Consider the following 23,450-nt stretch of genomic DNA (forward strand, 5'->3'; position numbering starts at 1 on the left):
ACTCCAGAACATTACCCAAACATATGAACAGATGAGTATTCGACAATACCAGTGTAACCGACGTGTGTGTGTCAGTGAATGAAACAGTCCAAGACGTTCTGGGTTTTAAAATAACTTTTAGTGAGGTAATTAGGGTGCAGCAGCTAATCTTTTTCACCAAGCTCCACCAAAGAACTTTTATGGAAAGAAATGACAGCTCCATATTGCCCCATTGCAACATCAGCGCCCAGCAGCCTCCGCCATTTTTTATTTTTTGAAGCGTGACAGCGCCAAAAGAACCTCGCACAGGCTCGCAGTGGTCAGCTGCGGTAGCGCTGGCCCCTATAATCAGCCTCTCTAAACAGTAACTCAACGGGAGAACACTCTAAACTTTGGGGATTCACATCTTTTCCGGGCATACTGCAAATCTTGATTGAAGTGGTGTAGTGCAGGGATGTAAAACAACAACCATATTGTGGAAACTAAGCAAAATTTTTCGTTTTCTTTGTTTATTTTTTTCAAGATAAATACCTAATGAAAAGGACCCGAGGTTCAACTCCCGTTGAGTTACTGTTTAGAGAGGCTGATTATAGGGGCCAGCGCTACCGCAGCTGACCACTGCGAGGCGCATTCTGTTTCCAAAAATGGCCGGAGTGTCGTCTCTTTCCTTCCATGCTCTTTGCTACTATCCTGCTATCTCCGCAGCGCCGTCTAGCGGCCCTGACGCGATAATGAAAGAGCAATTGCACCATCTAGGGGCGAGTCGCATGCTTTTGTTTACATTGTCGTTTCTAGTGTGTTGTCATGCATGAGTGTTTTTGTACAGCTGAATGAGTGAAGCTGTTTCTTGGGTCTTGCATCAGCCAGGGAGCAGATTAGGAGGACCTCTAGCCTAACAGGATAATGCAATAGAAGGAGAAGCCTTGTAAACTCAGTTTATTGTACTGAGTCATGCTTTGTGCCATAGGAACCAGTAGACAAACCAGTCAGTGGCTGATGAGACAGTTACAGCAAAAAATACATAAAAACCAATTGCAACAGCCAAGGTAGATAATAAAACTTTATTTATGTACACCATGATATACAAACTGGATCTGTACATAAATATATATAATAGTACTTCACCCAAACAATGATCAAAATATTACACTTTCAGTTACAAGTAAAAACAGTCCTTACATTTGTGGTTGCAAAAAAGTGAAAGTGTTGGTGTCGCTAAAAGGACTGAAACGGTCTGGAAAATGTTTTGAAAGAAATTGTAAAATTTTAAACCACTGCAAATCTATAAAATAAAAGACTCCTCAGATGTATTAAATCAAACAAACATCTGAAATCCTCTTTTTTTCTTCCATAAAGACTATAAAATATTTTGGTTGAAATACACCCCCCCCTCTCTCTTTGAGTGCACACAACAAAACAGGACATATTTCATTTGTCCCCCATATATGTCAGCGAGACACCAATCTCTGCATCAACTAACATGCAATAATATATAAGACATTATAATATATATTATATAATATATATAATATATAAGACATTATAAGGCCAACAACAGCCTTGAACAAAGGGAAGCAAATAACATGTATTCCATAAGTCATCTTCTCCATATCAAAAGCTTTATATCAAGCAGTAGCACCAACTTATGTCGATGTTCTTTAATAAGTTGTAAAACTTCGGGGTGTGATGGAAGGTTACTCTAAAGGTAGTTCCATTAGGCACTTCATAGTTAGTGACATCAGTAACTTGAGACGACAAAGTACCTCACACGCGATTGCTTTAAACAGGGCAGTTTGAACATGGCTGCACCGAGAGGCAGCTTCACACACATAATGCATCATCGAACACATCTCTTTGGGAGAAACATCTTTGTCTTTTTTCCTCAAAACTCCCCCCCAAGCCTACAACAGAAACCTCCTCCGGAGTGGAATGCTGTCTAATAGAAGATCCTACACTGACCACCTGAGTAACTAAAGCACTTTAAAGACCGGCAGGAAGACCATCCTGAGATCATAACCATAACTACAAAATAAGAAGACACTGCGAGTTATCTTGACAGGTTGACACACAAAACAGGGTCATGTTCTTACTGTGCATAGCTTACGCCGCTCTCCTTCACCTTCATAAAGTGCCCTTGTCAGCATTATAGCTTTGAGCAAGATGACCTTTGTCACGTCGCTTCTGAAAAGACTGACAAGCTGTGAGAAGCTCACATGCTTTCTGTGAGGTTCTTTCTGTCATCAGCTCACATGAAATAGCAGAGTTGAAACAAAAAAGATGCTTCAGGCGTATTTAAACACAATGATACTAGAAAGGCTTTTCCTTTTCAGTCAGGCACTATGCTGGTAACAGACACTTGTACTGTGGGGTGATGAGAATGACAATGATGAGGTTCTACCTTGATGTCCAAACATCTCACATGTAACTGCTGAGGTTCTACCTTGATGTCCAAACATCTCACATGTAACTGCTGGGGTTCTACCTTGATGTCCAAACATCTCACATGTAACTGCTGGGGTTCTACCTTGATGTCCAAACATCTCACATGTAACTGCTGAGTTGTAAACAATTGTCTGCCAAACGTATAATATTAAGAGAATATTTCAGTGTGCGCATGTGTAAACTGTGTCACCGTGGCTCAGTCGTGTGCTTCTTGATGACTGCTTTTATAGACTTGTTGCCATTCATTGATCTCTGTGTGCTGTACTAGTGTTCATGACACTATTTCACTTTGGTACATTTAGCACTTTGGTGTTAAATCAGTGGTCCCCAAACTGGGGGGACCACTGTTTTCTAAGCAACATGTTGTATTCAGGTAAAGGGGGTACTTGGATTCAGAAATCAGGGAAAGGGGGTACTGAAGTTTGGGACCCACTGTGCTAAATGTTCAAGAGGTGACTGAGGGGGTTTCTTTTATCAGTGTCATGAAGCGCAACAACCTCCAAAGCTCCGCACCAGAAAGCAGACTAAAATATCCGCAGTTCTTAAATAAACTCAAGAGAGAGAAAGACAGACTTGGCATAAGGCTTTGGAAAAGCTATACGACGAGAACAAGTGTGAGAAAACAAACGGGAAAACCAGTCAAAGGGATCTTCTGTGCATCGGGACAGAGTGGCCTTTGGAGAAAGCAGGATGTTGTTGATGACGAGGAGGAAGACTTCCCTAAAGAAGCTGGCTTTGAAAGGGACGGTGTGTTGTTGTGGTTCTCCTGGACCCCAAACCTGTTGTGGCCTCTAGGCCTCCTCGTCCTCGTTGTGGGAAGGCTGGTACTGGGCGACAGGCTGCAGCTTGGTGACATGGCCGATACCTTTGGTCGCACCCTCTCTGAAGAGCAGCTTGGCCCCCACCTTAAGGTATTCTGGGTGTTTGATGAACTTGAAGCGAACCACCGCCTTCTCTCCTGTTCTCAGCTCCTCCTGTGGTAAAGAAGAATGGAAATCCAACCTGCTCTCAATCACTGATGGAAGGTTGGACAACATTTGCATTGGGTTTGCATTCAGAACTTAGAAGATGTAACAGACAGGAAGGAGTGCGGCCCGGTGGAGGAACTAACCTTGCCGTGCACAGCCTCCACGATGGCGGTCTGTCTCACGTTGCCAACATGCACGGTCACCTGGAAGCCCTTGTGGAAGGTCTTGGCATGGAACAGGAGCACAATCTCAGCCTCAAACAGCCAGCAGATGGTAGGGTCCATCTCTGGGCTTACCATCACCATGCCCTGCAAGAGGAAAACACATGGCCATTGTACGCATATAGACGGTTTTAACTTGACTTTACAAAAACATTCGAAAATTGAACCCCAGCTCACTTCCTGTTGCAGTGTTTGCAGTGCCATGGTGGCTGCTCATGCTAACTACTATCCAGTTACTTATTTCAAACAAACTGCTATTACTGCTGCAGGAAATGCAAAACACAACTTCCTGTGTGGCAGAGGATTTGTCCCAGGAAAGACCAACACGACTCTGAGAGTTCAGAACAGCAAATTTGTAAGATTTCATGAACTGGGTATAAATCACTGTTGTGTTATGTGAATCGGTGATAGAGAGCAACTGATTTATTTGATGTTTATTGATGTGTAAAGGTTGCAGATTAAAACACACTCTTGCTGAAGTTTTCTTGAGAGAGTGGAACACCGAAAACAAGTGTCTGACCTTGCGCAGCAGTGACCGGTCGAAGTCTCCCAGTGCGAGTGTGGCAGCCTGGCCGGCCCGGAGCACTCGGCACGCCGAGCGGTTCCTCTGGATGCTGCCGACGGTCAGCTTGTGGAACTGGCCCGAGTCTGTAGGGCCTACCACCAGCTGCTCTCCCTCACGGCAAATACCACTGTATACCAAATAAATAAATATATATATATATATATATATATATATATATATATATATATATATATATATATATATATATATATATATACATATATACATATATATATATACATATATATATATATATACCAAATACCACCCGGAACCAAGAATAGCAGGTTAGCCCCAAAATGTTGGAAGGAAGAACAACATAAACATCCAAGCGCCACACTGACCTGTATAGAGTACCGGTACCTCCCACCACGGTCCCCACACTGACCTGTATAGAGTACCTCCCACCACGGTCCCCACACTGACCTGTACAGAGTACCTCCCACCACGGTCCCCACACTGACCTGTACAGAGTACCTCCCACCACGGTCCCCACACTGACCTGTATAGAGTACCTCCCACCACGGTCCCCACACTGACCTGTATAGAGTACCTCCCACCACGGTCCCCACACTGACCTGTATAGAGTACCTCCCACCACGGTCCCCACACTGACCTGTATAGAGTACCTCCCACCACGGTCCCCACACTGACCTGTACAGAGTACCTCCCACCACGGTCCCCACACTGACCTGTAGAGTACCTCCCACCACGGTCCCCACACTGACCTGTGTAGAGTACCTCCCACCACGGTCCCCACACTGACCTGTACAGAGTACCTCCCACCACGGTCCCCACACTGACATGTACAGAGTACCTCCCACCACGGTCCCCACACTGACCTGTACAGAGTACCTCCCACCACGGTCCCCACACTGACCTGTACAGAGTACCTCCCACCACGGTCCCCACACTGACCTGTAGAGTACCTCCCACCACGGTCCCCACACTGACCTGTGTAGAGTACCTCCCACCACGGTCCCCACACTGACCTGTACAGAGTACCTCCCACCACGGTCCCCACACTGACATGTACAGAGTACCTCCCACCACGGTCCCCACACTGACCTGTACAGAGTACCTCCCACCACGGTCCCCACCTCGGGCACTGTGTAGATCTCATCCACCTGTAAAAGGATTGTGCACTGTTATTCATCATGTTGTCAAAAGCCTGTACAGCTGTGTGTGTGCGTGCGTGTGTGCGCGCGTGCGTGTGTGTGTGTGCGCGTAAGTACAGTACTTGTGTCTTAGACCTGCCTGAAACTCGGTCAGCTGCTGCATAAGTTCCTCCTGCTCTTTGCTGTTGCTGAGGGGAGGGATGGTGTTGAAGAAGACCTTGAGCAAGTCCAGGCTCTCTCCAGACACACTGGACAAGGTGAAGATAGGCGTGATACTGCAAGGAGAACGCAGTCGTGTGAGCGAGATGTACATGGATATGGAACCATATCAAATGTAAATAGACTTTATAAAGCTAGCTGTGACACATGACTATAACGTGCTTCATACTTGGGCGACTGGGCAAACTGCTGTGCTGCCACGACGGCGTCGTCTGTGCTGCTGACGACCAGCGGCACCTTGTTGCAGCCCGGCTGTTTCAGGATGCGCTCCAGCTGACGCAGCGTGCGCTCCACCGTGGCCCGCGCGCACAGGTCCACCTTACTGACCACCATGAAGACGGGCACCTTCAGAGCCATGGCCAGCCCCAAGTGCTCCCGTGTGGTACCAGCTGGAACGGAATGAGACATGGGAAGACACAGGGATTCAGTTAGGCAGAGTAGGAGATAGGTGACAACGTCCATTAGATGCCATTCCAACGACAAGGGCGAGGGTAGGACCAGGGTTACTTGACCCATCTTCAGCTTCTTTTGCCAATTCACACCAAGTTCATCAACAGGGGTTAATCCCTTTTACTATGTAGCATAAAGACCATTTAGTTCAGGGTCATTCTCTCTAGGCACTAGGTCACCCTGCTGTGATCTGTCTAACCAATAGACCCTTTTCACAGCAGCCATTTTGTGTCTGAAATGCAGGGCAAACACAGGTGTAACCAAAACAGTAACGCTGGTTGCCAACTTCCATTCCATTTCGGTGTTCCAGTGCCCGGGCGCACATTCATGTTTTGGTTGCACCTGTGTTTGCCCTGCCTTTCAGACAGAAAATGGCTGCTGTGAAAATGGTCCATTAACGGGGTCAAATTCCTTTGCACCCATTGCACTTGGCAAATCAAAGTGGTTCTGACTGATTGCACGTCATAGGATCAATAACATTACATATATCATTGAGTATATGGAGAGATAACCCTGTTGTACAGACTGAGTACAACACAATTGCTCTACACTTACTGAATAGCAAACCCCTCTTAAGGGAATAAAAAGGTGTATACCTATCCATGAAGTAAGGAAAATGGTTTCAGTGGCAGAAGATAACATTGCTTATCTAGATGTTGAAACTCAATGGAGTCTGGGTCTGGGGGTCAGGACACCATGTACACAAACTGATAATAAGACAGGTCAAATTAACAATGACGTATGATTGTTCTGTCAGCAGAGAGAGGCTAGCAGTGTGGGAGCTAATGCAGCCATATCCAAACCGGCCAGGTAAGTCACACCCAGTGTCTTCTCACAGGGGAACCAGAGCAGCAGGGTCCTCACAGGTGTGGGCTTGCAAGGTGGCTCATGTTGCCGAGTAAACAAAGTTGGCAGCACGTGAAGGAAACCGAGAGGTAGGTTATGTCTCGGCCTGGAAATAGGCCTCAAGTAGGCCTAGATCACCAAAGAGTTCAAGGACACTGACCCCCTAACACTCATTTACAGGCCGACCGAGACCCAAAATACATTCGCCTGCCATCAGCTGAGCAGCAGATACTTTGACCAGCTGGGAGACGTAAACATACATAGGCGGAGACCTTTCACTCAGGTCAGCTGGTGTGGGCTGCGATCTGTGCGTTCCAGGTAGAAGTCTATGTGGAATATCTCCTCATCCTATCTAATGTCAACCACCACACATGGATGGGAGGTGCCGTTAATGTTGTTATAGCATCATAGAATGACACCACACGGTTACGTGGCCTTTGACCTTTTGGCTCGTCACATATCCAGGCCCAGACCTGCCCTATGCTTTACACAGATCAGCTTCTGTGTTTCATAATTCAAGGTGTTGCTCTTGGGTTGCAGCCTGGCAGCGTGTGACCCGTCTGTGTGTTATGTAGCTACACAACATGCTCCTCATTCTTGACCCATTTTCCCTCTGCATGTCCTATATTAGACGCCACATTTTAGACACGCCCACAAACACAAAAACACATGCCGTACTAAAAACATACATTTGAAACAATAGGACTAGACAACATAACCTGTCATAAACATGACATAGCAGGCATTAAGATGGCGTTAAGTGCAATTGCACTTTCAAATGAGTTGTCATTAATATTTTCTTTGACCTCGCCTACAGTGGTACAATTTGAAAATTTAATTGAGATGTTATTAAGTGTAATTACACTGTCTTGGTTAATCGTACCCCTTCCCCTTCTCTCTGCCCGCCACTACTAGTCCCAGAATATCTCAAATACCTTCCGTTCATGTCTGACCCTGACCCACCAGTAGCTCTGTGTCTGCTCCCATGGGGATTTGGTGAACCTGGGACCTGCAGCTGGGTCAGTGAGCCCAAACTGAGCATGTCGGTGCTGCTGACTTAGCAGAAAGTAGACAGCAGGGACATTTTGACAAATTCTTACAGGGTTTTGCCTTCTGCTTATTGATGTGACTTGTTTCAGTTCCTTCACCAACTCATAATTGAGGCTATATGACTCCTTGGACACAGTTGCAATTTGAGCTGCAAGAACTGGTGGGACAGGCTAGACAGGCTAGACAGGTGTCTTTGCTTGTATGTGTATTACCACTTAGTTGTTAAGCGGTCAATGTATGTAACAGACAGTAGAGCACTGTTTTTGGTTTACTGGTGGAGTGCTCGGAATTGGCATAAAGCTTTGTCAGAAGTGGGATTCGAACCCACGCCTCCAGGGGAGACTGCGACCTGAACGCAGCGCCTTAGACCGCTCGGCCATCCTGACTTAGCAGAGATCTCAGAATAACTCTGCCAGATGACTGTCGGGGGGGGGGGGGGGGGGGGGCAGGCACAGTAAACAGGCCCAGATAAAAAGAGAAGGGTCTGAGAAAAGCCCTCTAGCAGCTTGTGATCCTCCTCGTAGCCACTAACTCCACAAAACTACACACCACCATGGCACACGACAAACAAACACACCGTGCCTCAAACGCCTTTGAAGGCTGTTGGCAGCAGGCACAGACAGACAGGGAGCTGCTGAGCTGAAGGCTGTTGGCAGCAGGCACAGACAGACAGGAGAGCGTGTGTTGTAAAAATGTAATGAAGAAACTAACACACACATTCTTTCCTCATTTCAACGCAGTGTGAGAACAAGTATTCAAATGAATCCAACTCGTTTGTTGATATGAAGTAGCAGCAGTGACGGATACACACACAGCTCACCTTGATGATCATATTCACAGAACGGGGAGAAGTCCGCTGTTATAACGTGATGAGCCTACTGTATATATGATATAATATCCTCACTCCGTGTCGACCTTGCTGGCTGCTTCAGACTGAGCATCAGGACAGCTGAGGAGCGCAAGCCTAGAAGAACGATTACTATGAGCCACGGTGCTGAGATGTGTTGTGCAAAATATTGACAAAGACAAAAAAAAATTCAACCGAATGTGAGTAATATTAACGTTACATGTTTGCCAACTACTGCTTGTTCCTCTGTTTGGCTGTAGTGTATTCCCTGCTGTGTGCTTGTTCCTCTGTTTGGCTGTAGTGTATTCCCTGCTGTGTGTCACAGTGTTGTTCCTCTGTTTGGCTGTAGTGTATTCCCTGCTGTGTGTCACAGTGTTGTTCCTCTGTTTGGCTGTAGTGTATTCCCTGCTGTGTGTCACAGTGTTGTTCCTCTGTTTGGCTGTAGTGTATTCCCTGCTGTGTGTCACAGTGCTGTTTGGCTGTAGTGTATTCCCTGCTGTGTGTCACAGTGTTGTTCCTCTGTTTGGCTGTAGTGTATTCCCTGCTGTGTGTCACAGTGTTGTTCCTCTGTTTGGCTGTAGTGTATTTCCTGCTGTGTGTCACAGTGCTGTTTGGCTGTAGTGTATTCCCTGCTGTGTGTCACAGTGTTTGGCTGTAGTGTATTCCCTGCTGTGTGTCACAGTGTTGTTCCTCTGTTTGGCTGTAGTGTATTCCCTGCTGTGTGTCACAGTGTTGTTCCTCTGTTTGGCTGTAGTGTATTCCCTGCTGTGGTCACAGTGCTGCTGTGTGTCACAGTGTTTGGCTGTAGTGTATTCCCTGCTGTGTGTCACAGTGTTTGGCTGTAGTGTATTCCCTGCTGTGTGTCACAGTGTTGTTCCTCTGTTTGGCTGTAGTGTATTCCCTGCTGTGTGTCACAGTGCTGCTGTGTGTCACAGTGTTTGGCTGTAGTGTATTCCCTGCTGTGTGTCACAGTGCTGCTGTTGTCTGCTATGTGAGCTGCTACACAGCGTCATCGTCACAGCCCGAGAGCGCACAACATTATGTTTTTTTTTTCTTTTTTTGCACCCTCCAAAGAAGCTTCCATTATGATCGAAATCATCTCCCTGAAGCTTCAAAGCACTATGGTATTTCGGGCCATGGGCCACAAAAGGAGAGCTAAGTCAGGATGGCCGAGCGGTCTAAGGCGCTGCGTTCAGGTCGCAGTCTCCTCTGGAGGCGTGGGTTCGAATCCCACTTCTGACAGAAGCATTTTAGCAATAAGCAACTGACCAGTAAACCAAAAACAGAGCTCTGCTGTGACATACACTGACAGCTTCACACCAACTGAGTCTATACTGTACATACAGACACACGTCTTAAGTGAGTCTATACTGTACATACAAGTGAGGACACACGTCTTGCCTGTCCCACCACTACCTGCAACTCATATTTCAACTGTGTCCAAGGACTCTCTTATCTTTTATCTGGCCTCCTGCTCTCACTCTCAAGTCTGGCTTAGTGAAAGCCTATTTGCACTAAACTGCAAAAAGTCATCAATAAGCAGAAGGCTGTGTAAGAAGTTGGTCAAAATGTCTGTGCTGTCTACTTTCTACAAAGTCAGCAGCATTGACTTACTCCGTCTTAGCTCACTGACCAACTAAGACCATTATTTTGTCTTTAGAGAAATTATTTAAATTTTTCATTTCTCCAGCGGCGCCGGTGCCGATAGTTTTCCTGTTGTGGTGGCATATGACTGTTGTGGTGGCTTATCACTGTTGTGGTGGCTTATCACTGTTGTGGTGGCATATCACTGTTGTGGTGGCTTATCACTGCTGAAGGAATATCAAGAAAAGGGCCTATTTACTGGGAGGCATTGAGAGTTTCTTGCTACTAGAGGGTTTTCCTCAGACCTCTCTCTTTTTATCTGGGCCCGTTTACTGTGCCTGACACCTCCCCCGACAGTTATCTGGCAGAGCTGAGAGCACTGCTAAGTCAGGATGGCCGAGCGGTCTAAGGCGCTGCGTTCAGGTCGCAGTCTCCCCTGGAGGCGTGGGTTCGAATCCCACTTCTGACAAAGCTTTATGCCAATTCCAAGCAATCGACCAGTAAACCAAATAGGGCTCTACTGTGACAGACATTGACTGCGTAACACGTAAGTCTAAATATACATATACAAGCAAAGAGAGCCGTCCAGCCTGTCCCACCAGTTTCTGCAGCTCTGTCCAAGGAGTCATATGGGCTGAATTATGGGTTGGTGAAAGACATATTGCACTAATAGTGCTGTGCACCTACTAATGAAAGGAACTGAAACAAGTCACATCAATAAGCAGAAGGCAAAACCCTGTAAGAATTTGTCAAAATGTCCCTGCTGTCTACTTTCTGCTAAGTCAGCAGCACCGACATGCTCAGTTTGAGCTCACTGACCCAGCTGCAGGTCCCAGGTTCACCAAATCCCCATGGGAGCAGACACAGAGCTACTGGTGGGTCAGGGTCAGACATGAACGGAAGGTATTTGAGATATTCTGGGACTAGTAGTGGTGGGCAGAGAAGGGGGAGGGGTAGGGCAGTTATGGTGGGGAGGGTGGTCTGTTACATAAGCTCAGATATCATGTTTGTAAAGCGCTAAGCTACAGGTGCCTACGTCGACTGCTGGGTGGAGGTGTGGTGTACACAAACAGAACTAACTGTGTCAGACTCACCTTCAGCCTGGCTTATCTGTCCAATAGTCAAGTGAGCACATATAGTGCACTATAATATACTATACATATATAGTGCACACACAGAGATAACATATACTTTGTGGCTGACTTAATGCCATCCATTTTCAAGAGTAAAATAGATCTTTCTCTAACCTACGGAGATGACTGTGATCACAGAGAGAAAATCCAAATCAGTTCTTTAATTGTTTTCCTACGATCACAGTGGATCACAGTGGATCCCCAAAGGATGCAGCAAAGACATTTGATTAGTGAAAATGAGCAGCATTCCTCTTTAAGATGGCATTGTTTATTTATTTCGTTCTGAGGTGTATCCTCACCAATGCCAGTATTTGCGCCGACGACCAGCATAGCGAAATCAGGGCAGTAGCTGGTGAGGCCAAAGATGGTGGTCTTCAGGTACTTGTGGTGGCCGGCCAGGTCAATGAATGTGATCATTTTAGAGGCACTCTCACAGATCTCCTCTGCCGTCCGAGACTCGCTGTAATTCACAACCTGGGGAAAAGAGACACGAACATTGATGTTGCAAAGTGGGCTGAGGGAGCCTTCTTCTAAGGGAGCGTTCTTCTAAGGGAGCGTTCTTCTAAGGGAGCGTTCTTCTAAGGGAGCGTTCTTCTTCATTTGGAAGTCTAGGTCTACACATTAAAATGGATTGCAGATTAGGGGTGTCAAAAATAATCGATTATAAGATGCATCGCGACGCGGACGTGCACGATTCTGCATCGATTCACAAATCAGTCAAAAATCGATTATTATTATTCTTTTTTCTTTTTTCTTTTAAATAATCGAATAAAATATAATGGAAGTACATGCAGTTGTTTATTTGGATCATAATACAATGCAATTCCAAATGCACTTTTATTTTAAAAGTAGCCAAACAGTGAGAAAAAGAAAGTGAGAAAAAATTAATCCTGTATTGGGGAAAAAAGTGATGCATCGATTGAAGATGCATCGAGATGCATCGATAATCGTAATCGAATCGAATCGTAGCCCTCTGAATCGTAATCGAATCGAATCGTGAGGCCAGTGAAGATTCACAGCCCTATTGCAGATGCAGCGGAGTTAATACATTAAAGTCGAGCTGAACCCAAAAATTACTTTTCTTTTCTTTTAGTTCAAATACCTGGGTATGCAGTGCACCTATTTAAAAGAGAATTTCATTTTTCATTTCATCAGACTGCTATTCACCCCCGGGCTATTTCCACTACTCTTCACAGGGATCTCATTTCCTCATTCGGGCTGAGTTTCACAAACTCTCGTCAAGTCAGTACACAGCCCAGCCGGCAGGAAAGTCTCGCAGGACTTGACGAGAGTTGGTGAAACTCAGCCCGAATGAGGAAATGAGATCCCTGTGAAGAGTAGTGGAAATAGCCCGGGGGTGAATAGCAGTCTGGTGTTTCTTTAGGGGTCATATAATGACGATATGGGTAGAACACAGGAAGAAAACTGTCTATTTACATGGAGGAAAAGCACGCTGCCATGTGGCCCCGACGGAGCGCATTCAAGGACTGGCTTGGAGTACTATTTTGATCACAACAACGCCTACGACGGTCCAAATCGCTGCGGAGAACACTGGGTGAGTCGTCAGATAATAATTAATGTGAGGAAAGGGCTCCAGGTTAAAAAAAAAAAACTAAATTCTCCCTTAATAATGTATGCAAAGAAAATCACAAAAATCTAATTTCTTTTGTTTTTCACACTTTTTCACATCAAAAGTTCATTTTTCAAGATTTCATTGTTAACAGTAATGTACAGTTTGCTGACATCACCTAGTACTATCAAATTTCTACCCCATTTCAACCAATCATATCACGACATGCAGCTGTCAATCAAATGTTCATTTCAGGATAATTTTCTCTTCCAAATGAAGTAGAAAATGGCGCCTAATGCCTGTCATCTGGCAGAATTCCTATCCCATAAACTAACTACCGGTACTAACTTGGCCAATTGTTTGAAACATGAACAAAAAACAAAACCTATAATCTCTAAGAATGCAAAGAAATGTAACTGGCTCGTTAAAACACGCATTCCAGGAATATTATTTACATTTATAACGATAATGGCGCGCGCCTCCGAGCCTGACAGCCTCCCTGGCTGGCAGGGGTCGTCTCTCGGAGATTCCAGGCGGGCGGGCAGCACCCATGAATCAGATTGTCCGCTCGCTCCGCACGAAGCCGGTGGCTGCCTGGTACTCCGCGGATCCCACTCGCGTAGCATGACAACACGCTGAATCCCACCCGATTTGGGGGTGGAACACGCCAGGATTGGCCGATGCCAAAGCCAGTCGACAGAATTGTCAAATCAAATCATCAACACCGTATATGGTCCGCCTCTCAATTTGTTTTCAGTCTGAAACGGACTCAGATGCACGTGACGAACGGGTTCACCTCGACTTTAATATGACATTGAATGAGAATCATTCAAATCTATCACAAGAAGTGTTTTCTTGCCTGATCTGATTGAAGACTGTAGATCAATCCAGTAATTACCTGATATAATACATTTAACTTGTATGTTGTGCTGCCGTTTATGACAAACGATAGAAGCGTATTCATACATTTAGGACACACTATTTGTTCTCTGGTGCTCCATCTTTTCTCACCTCTCCTTTGCTGTTGAAGCCGAGGATCTCAAAGCTGATGCTTGAGGTGCGTCCAGTCTGGATCTCATGGAGATGTCTGAAGAGGTTGAGCCTCGCTCTCCCCCGGCCATTGTCTAGCTCGCCCTGCGTCAAAACGCCCAGCAGTGTGGATTTACCCGAGTCCACATTACCCAGTACGGCAACCCGCAGGTCCAAGAACTGAGGGGAGATACACAGAGACAAACGGCGTGACAACAGTTAGACAGTGACAAATGAATGAGTCGACAAAACAAAACATTAGCCACAAGCTAAAAGCAACATGGCGCCACAGTGGCTCAGCTTACCTGCTGGTCATCTGGCACCTTGCGAATGAGGACCTCCGCGATCTTATGAGGGACGTCAGAGTCGTAGTCCACCTCTCGCTCTCTGAGAACAGTGATGTCTGCGCCAACTCTGAGAGAATGGTTCACAAATAGACCGGTCAAAATCACGTAGCATCTATTCCAGTATTCACAATATGACCAATACAAAAATCAAAAAAGTATGGTATTTTCGTGGCAAAAAATATTGTTCAATAACCGAAACAAAAGAAGCATTAAAATGGCTGAATGTCAGACAGTGATGATGACACTTTGTGGCCTTACTTCTCTGCCATCCTATGGAGAGTGTTCAGCGAAGCCCTCATGTCCTCCTCAGACAGTCCCACCAGCATGCCGTTGTCCTCAACACCAATCTGATAGACAGCCTCGCCTCGGCCCTCCTGTAGCCGCCACTTCATTTGTGTAGCCAGGTGCTCAAAGCGGTATTGTGTGGGACTCACCAGCTTCAACTAGACCAGGGGGCAAATCAGTGCTGCACTTTAACCCATTGATACCTGATGCAGCATTTGTGTGTGTATCCCTTTAAGACCGCGAAACCGCGTCACGCGGTCTTAAAGGGATACACACACAAATGAGGGATATACACGCAAATGTTGCATCAGGGTATCAATGGGTTAACCTAGTCTGTGGGTAGTTAGTGAATAACATCTAATATATTGACTTACTAATATAAGAAAGGAGTATAGGCCAGAAAGACAAGCCTCTTGTTTATGCTAATCCCCCGTGCTGTTGCTTTCCAGGGTGGATCACTTGCAACATGTCATTTACATATTGTTGCTAACAGCCAACTGTAATGATGATTGACCTACACCTCTGAATTAAATAGTACCATTAGCAAAATAGCTTCAACAGACTAACTAACAAATGACAATGGCTGGGTTTACAATGAGGTGAGAGAGCAGTGTGTGTATAATATACAGTGTGTGTAATGATATAGTGTGTGTATAATATACAGTCAGTGTGTGTATAATATACAGTGTGTGTATAATACAGTGTGTGTGTGTGTATAATATACAGTGTGTGTATAATACAGTGTGTGTGTGTGTATAATATACAGTGTGTGTATAATACAGTGTGTGTATAATATACAGTGTGTGTATAATATACAGTGTGTGTAATGATATAGTGTGTGTATAATATACAGTCAGTGTGTGTATAATATACAGTGTGTGTATAATACAGTGTGTGTGTGTGTATAATATACAGTGTGTGTATAATACAGTGTGTGTGTGTGTATAATATACAGTGTGTGTATAATACAGTGTGTGTATAATATACAGTGTGTGTATAATATACAGTGTGTGTAATGATATAGTGTGTGTATAATATACAGTCAGTGTGTGTATAATATACAGTGTGTGTATAATACAGTGTGTGTGTGTGTATAATATACAGTGTGTGTATAATATACAGTGTGTATAATATACAGTGTGTGTATAATACAATGTGTGTATAATATAGTGTGTGTATAATACAGCATTGGAAAAACAGGCGTTACAGAAAAAAAAATATATATAATAATATATAATATAATATAAAAGGATTTTGTTATGAACTGATCTCATAAACCCAACAAGCACTTTTGCTTACCTTGTACTCTATATTGCCCTCTTCAGCCTGACGTGGGAGGGGGGGGGGGTAGAGAGAGAGAACAAGAACAACAGCTGTCAGACTGCAGAGAAGTGAGACAATAGGCCATTGATTTGTTCAAAGACACAAAGAAAAGCAATCTGACCGAATGAGACCGCCACTACTGTGAATAGTTACTGAGAGCCACTAGTGTGAATAGTTACTGAAAGAGTCACTAGTGTGAATAGAGTCACTAGTGTGAATAGTTACTGAGAGAGTCACTAGTGTGAATAGTTACTGAGAGAGTCACTAGTGTGAATAGTTACTGAGAGAGTCACTAGTGTGAATAGTTACTGAGAGAGTCACTAGTGTGAATAGTTACTGAGAGAGCCACTAGTGTGAATAGTTACTGAGAGAGCTGTTCAAAATGATCAATAGCTTAACTTTATGTATGTTTCTTTACCAGACAGAGGACATGAATGTGGAAGTGTAAAAGTCAATATACACTGTATGATCATCACTACTACACTGTAGTACGGTGTAGGGCAGCTGGTCTGCTCAGTGCTTACATGCTGTTACATCAGCTGAGAAAACAATTGGAGTCATGCATGTTCAGACATGTCCCAAGGGTAAGACTTCAATATCCTTTATGGTTACTAGGTAATGCAAACCCTAAAGAATCTGCAATCCATACACAACAACGTAGCTGATTTTACCTACAGTAGCTAAATCTTAAATTGAGCTTTAGGTCATACACTCAATTTATTTTTCGGAGGGAAAATACAATCAAGTTCATCACATGGCTACAGCTATGGAAATCAAAATCATGACAAGAAAGACAGACAGACACCGCTAGGTGCCATCGTGCAACTGTGCGCCATCGGCTCATACTACATCACAGTTGCTCGGGTGACACTGATGACATCACAACTGCCTGAGTGACATCACAGAGCAATCAGTTGCTCGAGTGACATCACTGATGACATCACAATTGCTCAAGTGACATCACTGATGGCATGATGACAACACTTCCGACAGACAGACACAGACAGACAGACACCGCTGGGCGACTGTTTGCCATCGGCCCGTACATCACAGTTGCTCGAGTGACATCACTGATGACATCACAACTGCCTGAGTGACATCACAGTTGGGCAAACATGCTTTTTACCGTGAAAAGACGTGACTACGACATAAATCCACTTGAACGGCCCCCTCATGTGGTATTCACGACTTGGTATGTGGAATCTTTCTGAAAGCTTCGAAGCGCTCGAGAGACCGGAAGTTGTGTACACGTCACGACATGCTTGGCATTCAAGTACTCACGTCGTGAACATGCGCAGTTGACTAGAAGCCACCGAGGCTAACAATGTAGCAACCACCAGCTACTAGTAGCTAGTGAGGTTAGTGCAGGAAATGCAAAGGCAATGACAGAGGAAAACAAGATAAGACTGTTGAGAATATCAGCATGTTCCTCAGACATCATTATCATCCTCAGTATATAAATGGGAGCTGGGGCTCGGTCTGTTTGTTTGTTTCTCTGTCCCACTGTGATTGTCCCACTGTGATGTCATAAAGCCCACTGTGACATCATCCGTGATGTCATAAATCCACTGTGACATCATCAGTGATGTCATAAATCACAGTGATGTGTGACATCATCAGTGATGTCATAAATCCCACTGTGACATCATCAGTGATCAGTGATGACAATGGTGATGTCACAAAAAAGTAGTGGGAGTCATTCTTGAGACCCCCCCTCCTGTAGCGGGTGAGATCCCTAGTATTATAAAATGATGACTATGAAAAGCTCTATACAGCTAAAATGTCAATATATTTAATTGTCCAATGCGTCCACCATTTTGTGAAACGTCACAGGCACTCACAAGTCGTGAGCTCGAAGCTTTCAGAAAGATTCTACATACCAAGTCGTGAATACACATGAGAGGGCCGTTCAAGTGGATTTATGTCGTATCACAGACAACACTTAGCCAATTTTAAGTAAGATACTGCACATGTGCCATTAATTACTGTGTAGTTCAAGCAAGCTCCCCCCCCCTGACGATATTTACAAACACAGTCAGCTGTTCCTCCTATAGCAAAGTTCGTCAACAAATGACGAGAGCAAGCGGCAACATTGCACTTGTAGACATGAATTTGCTTCCGTATTAAAATAAACTCACATTTAGCTCACACGTTAGCTACAGAGGCTGGTTAAATAGCTATAACGTGTCACGTTTAGCCGAGAAAAATTCTCATTCATTTCATTATACTACCGGGGGACTACGTGTCACTGGATGCAAATCAACTTCCGAGGACATTTGTTAGAGTAACATTAATGCCGAGGACAGGACGGAAAATGCAAAAGATAATGCTAGATCACTAACGTTACACGATGCATCGCAACATAAACACACACATTTAGTTATTCATAGTCTGAATAATAACTCAGCTTGAGTTAGCATCAGCTAACTTATGTGGGATATTTCAACCTTACCTCTGGAGGTAGATATGGGGGGTTATTGCTTGGTTTGAAGTTTCGAGACGATATTCTCTTTGCTTTTTTGTAATTCTTTGCACAAGCTTTTTTAGATCCAACTCCGTGAGATCCAGAACAATGTCCATTTCCTGAACCAAAAAGCTCTGATACCCGCGTATCCATACTTTTAGTTTAGGACCTAACGTTAGCTTACCACTACCTGGATAAATGTGCCGTTAAAATATTAAATTATATCATGCAGGCTTTTTACGATTCGCCTGCTGGTGGTACAGTTCCTAAAACAAAACAAAATAACAACCCCCCTCTTCCAACCGCCCGGGACAATCCGAGAGGCTCGTTGGTTTTGAGTTTACAGTGGATTACGTCAGAACGGTCAGAACCTAGATGTCAACGGGTGTGCTTGATTTGAGCATCAAGACCGCCCGGGTGAACGGTGGCTCCAGCTGGCCTGAGTCGGAAACTCCGCCCATCTAGCCATCCAGTGCCAGGCAGCGAGTATGCATCCGTATGCATACAATGTTTGGTGATATTTTGTATCAGACGAATAAGGTAATAATAATTAGCATATATGTCTTGACACTCCTCTGTTTACACTGCCATAGAGGGTTAGGGTTTACACTGCCACAGACTGTAGAAACAACTTGAATACAACAACAGTGAATCCGTGCACGAAGTAGCTATCTGGCCAGCAACACCGAAGAGACATTTAAATTAATAGCAGGAGAGTTGCAGAGTGGTGTTGTGAGGAGAGAAGAAGAAGGAGGGCGAGGTGGTGGTGAAAAAGTTAGCCGCATGGCTGAGCCTGAGCTGCTGTACCCTAATTACCCCACTAAAAGTTATTAGTAAAACTCAGAACGTCTTGGACTGTTTCAATCACTGACACAGACACCTCGCTTACACTCGTATTGTCGAATACTGTCATCTGTTTATATGTTTGGGTGATGTTCTGGAGTCGGCCGCAAGACGGCGCTGCGGAGATAGCAGGAGAGTTGGAGAGTGGTGTTGTGTGGTTGTGAGGAGAGAAGAAGATGGAGGAGACAACGAGGTGATGGTGAAAAAGATAGACGCAGGGCTGAGCTGCTGTACCCTAATTACCTCACTAAAAGACAAAGTTATTAATAAAACCCAGAACGTCTTGGACTGTTTCATTCACTGACACACACATGTCGGTTATTGTCGAATACTGTCATCTGTTCATATGTTTGGGTGATGTTCTGGAGTCGGCCGCAAGACGGCGCTGGCTACTACTTCACTGGAAATTACCACTAAGTAAGAATGAATGACTAACAACAACAATTTTGATAAGAGTTTTCTTCCTCCTCACTGTCTCCCCAGCTGAAGTATAGACAGACACAAAAATATATATTTTTTAAATATAAAATACAGCTAAAAAATATATATATAAAACAAAAGATATTCTCAGAAATGTTTGGGAATCCTTGTATTAGTATTAGACTAGATATATAATATAGCTACTATTGCAAATACCGTATGCCATTGCCTGTTGCAAACTGATGACTGTTGCACGTTTCATAAAAATTAAGCAGTCCAGGCCCAAAACTTGAGTTAAGAGTTTACTAAGTTAGTGCTAGTTAGTAGCTACTAGTCATCAGTGCATCAAAGATCTGTGGAAGGAAATACACACTGTATTTCAAGCTGTGAACTTCAGCTGCTATTTTGTTTCACAAAGCTCACGACTGTTTCTCACGGCAAAGAGAGTGCGAGTTGAGAAAATGCAGCCAACTCCCCCATGGGAAATGAGTAGTTTGAGACTGTGGTCTTGCTGAAACTCTACACTGATTGGATGGAGAGCCTGTGATGTAGGGCTCCGCCCAGTCTGTCCTGGCTGAGAGAAGTGTGTGTGTGTGTGTGTGTGTGTGTGTGTGTGTGTGTGTGTGTGTGTGTGTGTGTGTGTGTGTGTGTGTGTGTGTGCGTGTGTGCGTGCGTGCGTGCGTGCGTGCGTGCGTGCGTGCGTGCGTGCGTGCGTGGGCATTTTTACAGCCTCACACATACTTGCACATTTACACACACACACAAAACACTGAATCTTTCTGTTCTTCTGAGAATGAATTATCCGCCGGTGATTCTGCTCTGTGTGGGACTACTGTACCAGACCTCAAGTGCTGTCCGCATGGAGAAACTAGCAGACAACAAGTTATGTGCAGATGCAGAGTGCTCATGTAAGTCAGAAGACCATCAAGATCGGAGACGTATGTCGTCGTGTGGGCAGTTTATGTGGTCTTGAGAACTATTGTGGTTGAAGATCATATTGAGAAATGGATTTGCTAAATGTAATGTATCTGTATATTTCTCTTGTCTCTGCCTCCCTCCCCCCCTCCCGTGCTTTAGATGCTCTCTCCATGGCCGTGGCTTTAGATGACTTCACGGCTCCTGATTGCAGATTCGTCAACATCAAGAAGGGGCAGATGGTCTATGTGTATTCTAAACTCACACCAGAGGAGGGCGCTGGAGTCTTCTGGTCGGGAAGTGTATGTGCTTACTCCTTTCAACTGGCCCAAGTTATTTGGAAGTTACCAATGCATGCTCAAGATCAGATGAGGAATTGGAATTGGAAAAATTTACAGCAAACAGTTGGAATTGAATTGGACTGTCAGGAAGTTGAACTCAGTGAAATTCAGTGAAATTATGTTTATTCTTACCACATATCTGAGATTATAGTGTTATCTATATGGAATATCATACACTTTAAAGGTACTTTTCAGGTGGTATTTGATGCATAACATGCAATGGTATGGATTTATTACATCACTGATGACATCACAATTGCGCAAGTTACATCACTGATGACAGCTCAAATGACATCACTGATGACATCCCAATTTTCAAGTGACATCAATGATGACATCACAATCGTGACTGATACCACCACAGACACCGCCGCCACAGACACCTAGCCTGGGTAAACCCATCCCCCACGTGACCTGCTCTCAGACCTGTTCTCAGTCACTAGGGACTGGGAACTGAGAGAGCAGGTCACGTGGGGGCTGGGTTTACCTAGGCTAACAGACACCACCCACTTAGCCAATTTTAAGAAGATTCAACTCATAATGTTTTAGCAAGTCAAGACACCTTCTAGAAATTGAATTTAATGGAAATTAATTTAATTGAATTCTGTTTAGTATCATTCCAAATTCAATTCCACTGTATTTTCCTTACAATTCCAAATCCAATTCCAATTCCATGAATTAGATTGAAATTTCCCATGCATTTCTCAATTCAATTCTTGAATGCACCAAACCCTGCATAGTACAGACAGAATTGCAGCAGTTGTACCAAAACAATATGGGCCTACTGTCCTTTCTGTCCTGTGCAATATATCAAGAAAGAAAAATTTTGGTTAAATATTGTATTTAATTGTTTCTGGAATGAACAACTATTTGATTTATACAGAATGTTCCATTGAGCATGCTGAATAATAACTAAGCTACAGGTAATACAGAGGGCATACATAATTAATGTATGAGAAAGTCAATGTTATTTTCATTGGCAGGTTTATAGTGAGCGTTATGTGGACCAGATGGGCATCATCGGATACTTCCCTGCGACTATGGTGAAGGAGACTCACAAGTTCAAAGAAGACACAGTTACCATTCCCACAACTGTGAGTTTATACACAATGTCACATCAACTTTCAAACAGATACACGGTAAAAACTGCTTAATGTGGTGAACTTTTAGCCTCAGCAAGTGGGACACCGATCAGAGTGAAGAGGGCCAGAGGAACGTTTCAAGAGTTTTATTCAAAGGGGTTCGAATCCCTTCTTCTGGTTCAGGTTGCAGACGACACAGTTGGTAATGGATCAACATGCAGATGGTATAGATGATGGAGGTTCCCCCCTGACCATAGCTACATATATGACGATATATACATATGATGGAGGTTCCCCCCTGACCATAGCTACATATATGATGATATATACATATGATGGAGGTTCCCCCCTGACCATAGCTACATATATGATGATATATACATATGATGGAGGTTCCCCCCTGACCATAGCTACATATATGATGTTATATACATATGATGGAGGTTCCCCCCTGACCATAGCTACATATATGATGATATATACATATGATGGAGGTTCCCCCCTGACCATAGCTACATATATGATGATATATACATATGATGGAGGTTCCCCCCTGACCATAGCTACATATATGATGATATATACATATGATGGAGGTTCCCCCCTGACCATAGCTACATATATGACGATATATACATATGATGGAGGTTCCCCCCTGACCATAGCTACATATATGATGATATATACATATGATGGAGGTTCCCCCCTGACCATAGCTACATATATGATGATATATACATATGATGGAGGTTCCCCCCTGACCATAGCTACATATATGATGATATATACATATGATGGAGGTTCCCCCCTGACCATAGCTACATATATGATGATATATACATATGATGGAGGTTCCCCCCTGACCATAGCTACATATATGATGATATATACATATGATGGAGGTTCCCCCCTGACCATAGCTACATACATCCTCATGACAGATGATTTGTGTTCAATAATGCATCTGAAGAGAGGATAAACTAATTAGAGCCACCCACTGGGTGTGTGGAGGCTAATTAGAGCCACACACTGGGTGTGGAGGCTAATTAGAGCCTCTTAAGTGCAGGTGTGTGATGATCAGTCCAGAATTAGGGGCAGAGGTGTGCTTAGGTGAGGGAAAATGGCTGGAGGTGAGGGAGTGATGGGTTATGGGAATTGGAGTCCGAGAGCTTTTGTACATACACATTTGTGGTATTATGTAGTATTAGGTGGTGGAGAGGTGACCAATGTTTTATTTGACTATATTTCACGTTTGTTGTTTTGCCTTTCTTGCAGGACATGGATTTCTACTGTGTTTAAGACATGACATTGTGACAGACGGACTGAATCCTTTCCTTCCCAAGTCTTCGCCTGCTGTCTGTATTCAGCCATTATGTTGCAGTAGGCGACCATAAAGAAGCAGAGAGTTA

General features: G+C 44.2%; 2 protein-coding genes across 3 annotated transcripts in view; one reads left to right on the plus strand and one right to left on the minus strand.

Moving 5' to 3' along the window:
- Positions 1-1,026: 1,026 nt before the first annotated feature.
- gtpbp2a (GTP binding protein 2a) lies at positions 1,027-18,734 on the minus strand. Of its 2 annotated transcripts, XR_014553310.1 has the most exons (13): positions 18,429-18,734; positions 15,953-15,979; positions 14,627-14,811; positions 14,327-14,435; positions 14,004-14,201; positions 11,722-11,896; positions 5,682-5,901; positions 5,433-5,568; positions 5,244-5,302; positions 4,131-4,302; positions 3,533-3,697; positions 2,504-3,395; positions 1,027-2,377 (listed from the first exon to the last, which is right to left on the minus strand). XR_014553310.1 is itself a non-coding variant. In XM_083650396.1 (12 exons), exons 1-12 carry the CDS (start codon positions 18,591-18,593, stop codon positions 3,213-3,215), a joined length of 1,794 nt encoding a protein of 597 aa, XP_083506522.1. In that variant the 5' UTR covers positions 18,594-18,734; the 3' UTR covers positions 1,027-3,212. The 2 variants fall into 2 exon arrangements, 1 of the variants encoding a protein (XP_083506522.1); XM_083650396.1 differs by having other exon boundaries at positions 1,027-3,395.
- A 1,729-nt stretch (positions 18,735-20,463) lies between these two features.
- The window catches only part of LOC310789448 (otoraplin-like), a 3,052-nt gene continuing 65 nt past the window's right edge, over positions 20,464-23,450 (plus strand). The window contains exons 1-4 of the mRNA XM_083651090.1: positions 20,464-20,611; positions 20,781-20,920; positions 21,943-22,053; positions 23,317-23,450. The exon at positions 23,317-23,450 is cut by the window's right edge and continues 65 nt beyond it. Of these exons, the coding sequence (XP_083507216.1) occupies positions 20,497-20,611; positions 20,781-20,920; positions 21,943-22,053; positions 23,317-23,340 (390 nt within the window). The 5' untranslated portion in view covers positions 20,464-20,496 and the 3' untranslated portion in view covers positions 23,341-23,450. The remainder of the gene's footprint in view (positions 20,612-20,780; positions 20,921-21,942; positions 22,054-23,316) is intronic.

Source organism: Poromitra crassiceps (assembly GCF_964638095.1).
Source record: "Poromitra crassiceps genome assembly, chromosome: 14".
Lineage (NCBI taxonomy): Eukaryota > Metazoa > Chordata > Actinopteri > Beryciformes > Melamphaidae > Poromitra > Poromitra crassiceps.

Coding starts and splice junctions, on each gene's coding strand:
- gtpbp2a (XM_083650396.1), bottom strand. CDS start 18,593: ATGGATACGCGGGTATCAGAGCTTTTTGGTTCAGGAAATGGACATTGT. Junction 15,980..18,428: donor CCCCATATCTACCTCCAGAG/GTAAGGTTGAAA, acceptor CTCCCACGTCAG/GCTGAAGAGGGCAATATAGA. Junction 11,897..14,003: donor GCTTCAACAGCAAAGGAGAG/GTGAGAAAAGAT, acceptor TCTTTTCCCCAG/GTTGTGAATTACAGCGAGTC.